At 32.7% G+C, this 12347-nt stretch overlaps 1 protein-coding gene across 2 annotated transcripts in view; it reads left to right on the top strand.

The window, feature by feature from the left end:
- The window catches only part of LOC112682727 (monocarboxylate transporter 2), a 218699-nt gene that overhangs the window by 91994 nt on the left and 114358 nt on the right, over positions 1 to 12347 (top strand). Inside the window, exon 1 of one of the 2 annotated variants that reach the window (XM_025553413.1) lies at positions 11217 to 11527. The exons of the other annotated variant lie outside the window; for it this stretch is intronic. Within the exon in view, the coding sequence (XP_025409198.1) occupies positions 11496 to 11527 (32 nt within the window). The 5' untranslated portion in view covers positions 11217 to 11495. Of the gene's footprint in view, positions 1 to 11216; positions 11528 to 12347 lie in introns of those variants that run through there. 2 annotated transcript variants of the gene reach the window in all.

The following is a 12347-nucleotide window of genomic DNA, read 5'->3' as shown; positions in this document are numbered from 1 at the left end:
TCTATATTAACTGGTGACACGTAAACAGCGCGAGATATTGTATTTTTAGTGCATATACATACGAGTGTATATCGGTAAAACTGACCGTCGAAGATTGGTCATAACGGTAGAGATCAGTTTAAGCTTACAGCAGCCGGACGATTCTGCGCTTTATTATAAATGTTTTATAATTTTTATTTATTTATTTCTTCTAATGCCAATCGCCATGTTATGTTCAGAATGTAGTATTTATAATATGACGAAACAAAATATATTTTAAAATCATTATTATATACTGAAGATCAGAGATTAAAATGACGGTGTAAGGATCGAAGTGAAGTATTTCATTAAATGTTTGTTCAAACTAGAGTTATTCTGATGAACAGTTAATGACAGAAAGTTAGTGCATAGTGATAATTTATTAGTAGTTACGATTTATAACGAGTAGATACTTCCCATATAATATATATATATATATATATTAATGTATACTATAATATAATATAGTTAATGGTATTTTCAGTGTAATGAAAAACTCATTATTGAATGCGTTGAAACTTGTTACGTTTTATAAATTTATGGATAATAAATAATTAATAAATTCTAAGATCTTGCTTATAGTTTTGTGTGAAAATCAAGTAAAAAATGTTGAAAACGTTTCGAATTACATTTTGTACGTGATGAAATAAAAATAATATATACACATAACATGGTAAAATATTCATACGTAACATAAAGCGTATATTTTTCTATTATTATTCTGTTTAGATTACTAGTTTAGGGTGAACAATATTTATTGGTTATTATTCAATGAATTATTCTTTCTTTTAGAAAATATTTCTTAGCTTAGTTAAGTTATAAAATAATAAATTAAAAACAACAAATATAAGCAATAATTGTTTATCTTATAATAAGGTATTATTACATTTAGTTAATTAAATCAATATTTATTAAGTACTATTTTTTTTTGAATGAAATATTATTATTTAACGCACAACAGTGTAGTAAGTTTCAATTTTGGATTTAATTATAATTTTTATAATAAAAATGAAAAATTATATTTTACATTTTTATTGTTTAAAATATATCAAATATTAGGAGTAACCGAATTGGTTCCCATTTGGCCAAATTAGTTCCTTGTTAAAAATTTATTTTAATATAATAAAATAGGTTGGGCCGAATTGGTTCCCGTTTGTTTTCAGGTCAAAAAGTTACAATTTTAGTTTTTAATTTTTAATAATTAATAGGTTATACAAACATATTCGGTACAAAATATAATAACAATAAAGTAGTATGTACCTACTCTCGATAATATATACGTAATAAAATGACAATAGATTATTATATTACAATTGAGATACTGGCACTTACATTGCTATATAGGTATGACAATGTTAACGAGCTCTGTATAGGCTCGAATTATTATCATTATTTATATAAATTATTTTCGCATAAACATCGATCGTATTATATAATTAATATATTTTTTTTTAAATTTTTCGTTATTATGGAATTTATGTTTAGTTGAAAGGGAATTTAGTTGTTGATTATTGGAAATTACGAGTTTGGGTCTTAAAATAATCTTGCATAGTATAACATATAGAGGTTAGGAGGCTATAAACACGTACGTGTAGACCGTGTTATGATTTAAATTCTAAAAATATAGGCTTCGTTAATGATGTAAAATAACGATTGGTAAAATATACACGTAATTATTATTTCACACTTATTCTGAACACTTGCTATATTACTTACAAAAAACTAAAATTGAATTAATGTGTATGCATTTATATTCTCAACTGTAATTATTTAATTTTTTTATTCGTATTATTCACATTAGGGTGCGCCAAGGCACACCCGATACACCTCGTAGAGTCGCCTATGATGGTTTTTGTATGAAAAAGTCGTATAAAGTTTTTATTTTTTTACTTTGGTTTGTGTTCATAATTTTTATTATAATTAATATTATACAAAAAACTCAAGTCAAATCAAAGTATAAAATCATACAAAACGTTTGTGATACAGATAATAATAAAGTAATAATAGTGGTTCATGATTTTTCAATGATAAAAATAAATTATAATAATATTGAAAATGTTGACGCAAAAAATCTTATCAGCATATGTATATGAATGGCTCCCACGGTTGTAGATAATAATATTATTACTTACAACCATGCAGACTCTAAATAAGCATGTGATATGAGGGATTAACAACTAATATTTGAAATGTATAGGGAGAGTAAGAACTCACAGGGGGGGCAGCTGCCTACCATGCCCCTTCCGTAGTACCGCCTATGATTACTAGTATTTAAATGTTAAGCCATACGATTAGGATCAAGTAATTTTTGTTTGAAATATAAATTTTAGATAATTATTATTATTTGATTTTTAATTTAAAATATTGTCGGATTGAAATGATCAACATCTTAAATTAGAATTCACAATAGTTCTAAAAATTAGTACAATCATTTATAATTGAATATTGTTTAAAAATTATTGTGTACTGCTGTCCAATATTTTCTTAAATCTTGTACTTTACCCGTAGTTATTTTCAGATTCAATAGATTCCTATTGAATATAATAATTATATTCAATAGGTGTCTATTATTAAACTATTATTAAATGCAAGATTTTTCAACCAGTAAAATATATTATACTACATACTAAGTGCATCATTGATTTATAATGATTTGGATTCTCAATCTGATAGTATATTACATTAAAATGTTAAAGAATTTGATTAAAAATAATGTTATGGATTTTCGTATATAGAACTTAAACAGTAATTTCATGGTGAACAATTTTAGAACCTTAGTCACGCTTGAGTTGCATTTCGTATTCGATTGTTGCAGGATTGATTTTATTGTAAATTTCAACTATGTAATAAATATTCTCATGCGTATAAATATACCTCACAAGAATGGATATAAAATCCAAAATACCAATAATGTTTGCAATTTATTTGATTAAAACTACAAAAATATGATAATATTTTTATTAGAAAAATGATTGTTGCTGTTGTGTTCGAATGCAATAAAAACCACCATGTGATACTGCAATTTTATCTTTCGCATATAATATAATGTGATATACGTATGTGTCCATCGGTTGGTAACCGAAAATATCAAAAATGATAGCAATTCGTGACGTTTTGCTGCCCAACACTTCTAAGTGCAAAATATAGTTGAAACGCGAAAACATTGCCGATAAATTCGTACTGTTCAATAAATTGTTTAAAATCTTTAATAACACAGTTTGGTGAATCTCTATTTTTCGACACTCGACATTTTATCATTTGATTAGAAACTATCGATGGACCTCATAAATATCATTATATATTGGAATCCTGAAGTCAAGTTCCCATGAATTGTGTTCAACTAATAAGAAATTTACTTATGTTGAACGTTCGTGTATCGCATCTAACGATTCGAACTTTGTTGACGGTAGCAATTCTATATAAACATGCCATACACACACAATACTGATATATATATTTTAATTTCTTCGTGCATTACTGTTGTGTTCAAAACAAATTTGGTTTGGTAATTAAAAAATTTTTAACTGTAATATCTATATTGCGATTATATTTTCAATTTTATTACTTTGGTAAAGTCCCAAATCTTTTTTTTATCGAAAATTCTTTTGAAAATCGGATTCACGATAAAAATGTTTTTGTTATTTTTATCAATTATATTTCTTAGTGGATTTAGTTTTTAGAACTACTGTCAATAAAGTAATTTATAGGTGGTGATAACTCAATGTACAAATTTACGAATCAAGCTAACATGTTTAACTCGGTAGTCACAGCTAGATTAAAATTGAATTTAATCCAATATAAATATAAAATTATATCGAACTTAGTTCGTTTCAAAAGCATGAAAAATAGATATACCTACATACATTTAATGTTTTATTACATATCACTGTAATATTTTTGGATAAATATAAATTATAGTCTATTATAATACTGGAAAATTGTGTTTTATTTCAATAATCTACGTAACTATGAAATGAAAGTTTAAAATATGTTTTGTAACATTTAATCAACCAAATATAATATGTGTGTAATAATTATAAATTAATATTAGTTTACGGGTGTCAAATCATAATTCAAAGGAACCAAAATTAAATAGTTTGACGATAAAATATGAATGTATTCAATTTTTGATAGTTGGTACATATGATTATCTCAAAGCCTTCAAAACGAGTTTATAGTTTTACGTAATTGACAGTTGCTAAATTAATTTAATTAATTATCCACAGAGCCGTTGTTCCATAATTTTGGCTCTTAAATATTTAATCGTGTGCAATTTCAAATATCTTTATACGATGAAAAAAAAAGTACTCGGATACCAATATTTATTTATTTTTTTTTTAATTTAGAAGTATTAAATTACATTTATAGTTATAATTTTATTTCATAACTATGAAATTATGTTTCGAAACTATTCTAATTAAGTATAAGTACCGAGAAAATATAAGAGTTAACATATTACTATCATTAAATAGTTAAGTTAGAATTATATTTATTATTTTGAAAAGTATGTAGTATAAACAAAGTTCCTAACATTTTTCAAAAGTAAGACGCAAAATAATAATAATAAAAGAATAAAAAGCTATCTCATGGACTTTAAAAGTTTGATGTGATTTTATTGTCGGATGACTTTTGGATACAATTAGTTCTCGTTATTAATTGTTTTACAAGTTTTGTATTTTCAGAGAATGTCAATTTAATATGCAGTACATGGAGTATATTTTATAATTTTTGAAGCTTTGGATACTCGGAAAAAAATTAAAATTTTTTTTTTTCGTGTCCAATAAACTTAGTCGTTAAAATGTAATTAAAATGTATAACGTATATTATTTATCTATACCAACAGATTTATCGAAGAAAGGCCCAAATACAAGCAAATCATATAACTGGTAAATGAACCGTTAATTATACATTTTTTTTTTAATCACTTTTTGACAGAAACCGTACACATTTTTCCTCCTTAATCTTATATTGTAATAAGCGGTTCTGTGAATAATTTTCAGCTAACTACGAGATTCTTGTCGAATCATCTTATTCGGTCTTGTAAACAAGTCGTTCATATTTTTTTTTCGATTTGAAAGTTTAGTTTTTGTCCACTACCTAATATTTACCGAAATTATATTACGAGTATATTCATTAAACACGCTAAGAACTTTCGTCGTACTGTTGTCAATGTATATACTTGATCGACAACTTTTGTTCGTACACCGACATTGATGATGAATAATAGATGGCAAACTTTTTTCAGTTTCAAACTTTTTTCGATGACGGATTCATTTTTCGACATTTGTTGTTCTCGCAATAGTTTAAAACATTATTTTACGAAAACGTATCATTAGCGTATCGGAAAACTGTCGAAAAGAGGACCGCATGTTCCACCGCGCAAAGAGGACGTGTGTTCCGCCGGATCGTTCATTCCGCGTCGGCGACGAAACGTACGACGTGCGCGCGGTAACTGGTAACGGACGGACGTCCGAAGAGAGTTGTCCGAGTCGTCGGAAGGAGTGAGGAGGATCGCGGGTTAGTTCCCGGACCGGACAACAGAGCGCAACGCGATAACGAGCGACACGGGAACCTAACCGAGTGAGAACCGGGACGGTGGCCGCCGCCGCGGACAAAGAAATCGATGGGAAAAATATCGCGCGCGGCCGTTCGCGTAAAACGTGGACGCCGATCGGCAACGATAACACACGCGGCGGTAACGCGAGACTTTTATTTCGTTCGATTTTTTTCTTCCCCCCCCCGGTCAGTCCGTTCGTTACGGGCCGTATTAATGTACGCGCCGATTCGGAGATTTATCGTTCGGCGGCCGCGACAACAACTTTCTCGGCCGGACGCGGTCCGAGGCGCGTTTGCGCAATGGCGTTCATAATAATCGTAATTGTAATAATATAACCGCCGCCGCGCGCACATAATGGATTCGTAAAAGACCGCTGGTTCGATTGTAGATCGCAGTAGACGCGCGCGCGCACTCGATAAAATACACACATCACTGTCACCGCCGCATCGGATGTGTGTCACGAAACCGAATTTTCGGGCCACGTCGAAAATGCCCCTTGCCCGCGCGCCGTACCTGCGCCGTCGGCGTACGATCGTTATTAAAAAAAAAAAAAGAAAAAAATCAAATAAATAAATATAGGTACATATGTTTATCGTCCGTTCGGTGCGCGGCGTTTCGTATCGTAAGGCTACGTTCAGACGGCGACTGTTCGGTTCGATTTTTTCACGTGTAGAATTTTATCCAAATACGAGACAGCAATCCACACAGGCACAATATTCGATTCGATTTTTTCACGTACGGGTTTTGACGCGTGCACACAGTAGCACTGTCGGCAGTCAACACACAATTGAATCGGTCATTTCGAAAAGGCCATATCTCCATAAAATGAAAATTGTCAGGAAACGTAAAAAACTATTTTTAGAGATCAAAATTAAATTTAGGTAAACATTGAAAATCGGTTGAATTATTTCATTCCCTTATGAAAAACCAACTATGATATGGCGGCCTCGCACGAAATATGCGTTATTACTAGTTGAAACACGTCTATCATGTAAAATTAGTTTTGAAAATGTATGGAGAAATGGCCTTTTCGAAATGACCGATTCAATTGTTATTATAGGTTCACGTGTTCCACTCATTTTTTATTGGTATAGAAATGTTTTTTTAAGAAACGTTTGGTACATCGAAGATTCTGGGTACATACTCTTTTAGTGAATGGTCCATGACGTAAAAAACGTTTTGAAAAATTTTACTTAAACTTGACTGAGAACAGAAATTTTATAATTATTTTCGTATGTCGATAGCTAATTTTGACAGTCTATTATTAAGACTAGAAAAGTATTCTACTATGTTGAAATACTATCGTCTTCCATTTTAAAAAGCTTAATAATAATAATAAGCGTCGAACATACGACTGAACGGATGAACGTAATGAACGAATTCGATGACATTTTGTTCGGGTGAACGACACAATATAAAGACAAGCGGTACTTAATCACATATACGATAAAAATATATTCGATATTTATCGAATCGTAGTGACAAGTTCGTACGGTATACGGAAAAAAATATTTCGTGAATACGGAATTTTTCCGAGTGGGTTTCGTGTGAACGTACAAGTATAATATTCGCTGTCACTGCTCTTTTCGATAAAATCCCGTATAACGGTATACGAGAAAAATATCGTCATCTGAACGTAGCCTAACAGTGTGGAGTCTCGCAAACTTGGCTGTTCCGACGGCACGAAAATCCTCATCGTCCTTTAGACGGACCTGCTCGTCGTCGACCGATACCTTAACACTCGACGACTCGACTAACGTAATCGCGACAACGATCGATGGAAAACCACGTGATCGTTCGCGCGAAGAAAAATAATAATTAAAAACGAAAATAATAATGCGCGCAGTCGAGACATAAAAATAAAATATACAATCGAAATCGGTGAAAAAATAATATTTCGCGTTCGGAGCGCGCAAACACCCGGATAGGATTTTTTCTTTTTTCGATTCCCGAAAAGGCTGTTAACGATAATGCGTGTACGCACTAGGCATACATCGGTTGTAATTGAATTTCTGAACGCGTTTCCGTGCCCCGTGAAAAGTTCCCGTGCACGCATCGTTTTATCAACAAAGTTGTGTAAACGATTTTCAAGTACAAAAGTTTGGACTCCGTGCACTTCTATTGCACGGTCGGTTTTATAACAAGTACCTGATGTTCATTCGGTTTGATAACCATAAATTATTAATATTTTTTTTCCCCGTCGTGGCTTAGGATAATAATATATTATTAGATTATTACCGAAGTCTTTCGGTCGAGTAAAATACCGTGGCAAGACTTTCATAGGCGATGCGTATTTGAAAGCGCATGGTGGTTTTTTTCGCGTAGATATCGGACGATTTGGGTGTTGTGGCACTTCAATGTATACATTTTTAAACGGTTGAATCGAGTACGAAAAGAAAGATTGGGTAGCCGAGTTGCAATAAATAAATAGTAACATATATTAAGGTAAAAATGATAAGAATCATATCAATAGACGTTTTAAATAATCGTTGAACATTATATACGTTAGATATCTAAATTTAAGATTGCTTAATTTTATTTACTCCAATTGCATTTTTTCATAATCTGTTTGTACGTAAACTGTATTTCTGGCAAACCCTATTTAAAATTAAATAAGTTATTATAAATACATGTTCATGATTTTTTATTAATGTATGTTAGCGATTATGAGGTATAGAATTATGAATACTAATAAATTAATAACAATATACGTTAAGTCCGCAAGCAATATCATAAAAATAAAAATAATCATACTGTATAATTAAACGAAATATATTCAAATGTCTTGATATAAAGGTAATGTTTTTTAAAAATAGATACAAGTATTTCTCAAATATTATGTCGAATTTAAAATAATTATACGGTATTAAATATTGTAAAAGTAATATACTACCTACCCATATTATAAACTATAGTTTACATCATAATATTTTTATGTCTTTTACTGTATGAAAACATGTGGTAAAGTTTAAAAATATATAAAGTTTATATACTTTGATACTTACGGTAGGTACCTATTATATTTAGTTTTTGATTTTAACTAACAACACATAATAATTACTCAAATGAGTAAAGCATAAATGATTACTTCTTATGGATGAGAAATGTTATTTTATAACTAGGGAAAAATTAATTTGTATATAATAACATATATATTTATAATGAAAAAGTACGTGTGTTGCATTTTATTTTATATATACATAATATGCTTATTTTTGTTGGCTTATCATTAAAAAATCTTGCTAGCCATAGCTCATTAGTCTCTTCTTATTATTATGTTATGGCATATGACCCAACAAGTCGTGGTCCCAGTTCGATTGATTCTTTGGTACTGACTGAACTGTACTTATACTTATTACCTGACCTGCATTCAAATATGATTAGTAGCTAGCATATAATACGCAGTTGGATTGGATCAATGTAATTTATCATCAGTGCCGTTCTACAAATTACGAAATAATACATTTTTTAATAATAAATAGACTACCGTTCTATGAATCACCATCCTTAGCTATCATCTTAAAAGTATTCGAATATTTATTTTGTTTACGCACACCAGTAGAATAATATTTATGTCTGTATATTTATTAAATGAAAAAATTGAGCTGTATCTTGGTACAAGAAAAGATTATTGTATTATTATTTAAAAAATTAGGAATTATATTATACATCGTTTATTTCATCCCGAGTTCAAATACATTGGCAGAACGTGTTACTAGATGCAGTGTTTTAAATTTTCATTTTTGTGCAAAGGATTTTACTGAAATAATATAAGAATTGCTTTCAATTCTAATTGTTCTTCTGTTATATTTTTATAAATTATTGTTAATAGTATGGTGATAGTTTTTAGCCCATTTTCTGTTCAAAATTGTTTTTTGAATGTGTTTGAAATGTATATAGTTGTTATTTGTGCGGGGAATAAATAAAGATTAATCGCCAATTTTAATTTTTCATATTTCTTTTAACTTTGTTAACAAATGTTAAAACTATAAATGTGTAACAAATTCATTATTTATATTGAAGATTGGACGAAGCGTCCAATCATTGGACATGACCATATGGATCTCTAAAACCGTACTTGACAAGTTTTTGACCGTAAAATAATATATTACACATTTTAACGTTGACGGCTTTATTCGTTGAATGATGTTAATATTAATATTAGTACGACTGAATTCGGATGAAATATGTTTAAGTTTATAATATACGAATTCCATTATATTTCGACTGAAATAACTCTACGATACGGATATTAGATACTGTCAAAACTTGAAATTAATTGAAAACCTTGTTTGATTACAATTACACTAATTTGTGTACTTAACGTTGTTACAAAGACCCGCGCGGTCCGTTATGAATATTAAAATACAATATTATTTTGATATCTCCGAGTCATCAGAAGATGACTGTTGTAATTACTACCATAATAATTATTACCGATTTAGGTACCTGATGTTGATGTCGACTGTTAAAGCAAAGATGTGTCAGTAAAACTAATCGTATTTTAGGGTTTGAATATTTGTATGGAAGTCCAGCTTTTCAATTAAAATAATTAAATAAGCTACACAATAATTTTACAATACAAATACGCATTATGAATTTTCGATGGTATACCATGAAAATATGAAGTTCTGGGAATAATAGAAAAAATGTATTTCCAAGATTAAAAATTTTATTATTCAAATCTATATTTATATAAATTAAATCTCATAGAAAATTACAATACCTACAGCCATAGAGAAAATGCTTAGTTCTTGTAATATTATGTTTCAATATATTCTGTAAGAAACAGTTTTATATGCTTAATACATTTTCATAAACCTTTATAAGCCCCTTTACATATAGATAGAAAATTTAAACAAATACACATTTGATTTTCAAATGGTTTATTTTTTTAAATTCTTTCAGAATTTAAACTTCCGCATAAAATTAAGTTAAAAAAAAAAAATTCATTGATTTTAATATTTATTGAAGTAAAGCGTGTAAAATAATATCGTGAATAGAATGATATTTACACAGAATTTCAATTGAAACTGTGAAAATTCTAATCAAACAATGAACAAATCGATTGGTTATCGGAACTATAATAAAAATATAACATATTATTCATTACACCTGTTTGTATTGCATCGAAAACACACGCGGTGCTTATAATGGTATGGAATCGTACAAAAATGTTTCGATGTGCATTGATATGTTACGAGTCGCGCGAGACGGCGTGGGGACATTTTAATGAAATCAACTCGATGCGAAAACTCTATAAAATCGACGACCGATCCGTAAGTCGTGTATTTAATATATTATATAATTTAATATATACATATGTGTTTGTGTGTACGCTCACGTCTACACAATATCTGGCCAAAGAGAAGGACGAAGAGGAGGAGGAGAAGGAAAAGGATATTGTCCTGGTTGGTAAGCTTTCGATAAGCAGGAATACCGTAGCGGTACTCGGGAAGGGGAACACGTCGGTCATTCGTCGGAAAGTTGACGATAACGATAACGATAACGCACGACGAATACGATCGCAAGTCACACGCCGAACGGGTCGTGTGAAGTGGTGCGGAAGGGGCGAAGGGGGGTCGGCGTATCTACACGTGCTCGGGCGGTACGCGCGCGGAGCAACAAGCTCCGCCGTCGACGCGGAACAGTCGTCTGTCGGCATCGTGGCCGTGCGTACGTGGTGTTTGTGAGCGCTCACTTGCGATCGGGCGGTGGTGTTGTTACTCGGTGCGTGCGTTTTTGTCCCTTCCCGGAGCCGACGCGAGGCGTCCCGGCCGCAACCCGTGCGTCTTCCTGCCAACCCAACCAAACACCCCGACGTGTGGACGCGTGAGAGTGCGTCGTGTCGTGCGTGATATGCCCGTGACGCGATTTCCGGTCCGCGTCGCCATCCACCTGCAACACGGCCGCAGCAGCCATGACCTTCGGCGGCGATGATGACTCCAGCAGGTCAGTGTTGCCGTCGTCGATTACCTACCCCCTATCCTACCCTGGAGCAGCCTAACTTTCCGCCCGCTGATCGGCCGGTCTAACTGATTCGACGCTGCGTCCGGACTAAAACGACCAAGAGGCAACGAAGGCGCATGTGAGACGATCTTATCCGGTGATGTTGGTCTTAGCGTGGACTGCGCGAACGCGAACGGCGAATGATCGCCTCCGATCGGTGAACGGTACATCGAAGGAATTCGTTGTCGGTTCGGATGCGATTTATAGATATTTTAGTCTTCGTCGACATTTGGTCCAAACGGATGTGTAAAATAAACTATACACGTTCGCAGCTCGAACCAGCGAAGGATTTCTAAACGACGAATTCTGTGAAATTCACATCTGAGCACAGCCAACGCCGAAACTAGTTGCGTTGGCGTTCGGTTGCCTCTTGGTCGTCTAGTCTGGACGCAACTTTACCGTGCGGTTGTCGTTGTCGTCGTTATCGTCTCCACTAGGTATTATCGCGTTCGAAAATGGTTCTATAGGTCCACTGGTGACCGCAGTGTTCCATCACGAGTGTACGAGTGCTCTGGTCGTGGACGGCGAACGTTGGCACCGGGAATGCGTGGGTTTCGAGCCCGTAGGGTTTTCGACAGCACAAGGAATAGCGGATCGGAGGTTTCATTAGGGCTCGAGATGGGTCCTGGGTCCTGTTAGTGCCGAGCCACCGCTCGCACGTGTTTGCGACCAGGGCTCCTCTGCAAAACGTGATACCCCGCGCACGTATAGAACGAGTCGTCGTGACGAAGTGATGGTATCGGTAATGTGTTCGGTTTAGTTT

This window comes from Sipha flava, unplaced genomic scaffold (assembly GCF_003268045.1).
Source record: "Sipha flava isolate LNK unplaced genomic scaffold, YSA_version1 209_pilon_pilon, whole genome shotgun sequence".
In the NCBI taxonomy this organism is placed as follows: domain Eukaryota; kingdom Metazoa; phylum Arthropoda; class Insecta; order Hemiptera; family Aphididae; genus Sipha; species Sipha flava.
The sequence above is the reverse complement of the archived record's forward strand: the minus strand, read 5'-3'. Positions and strand labels throughout refer to the sequence as shown.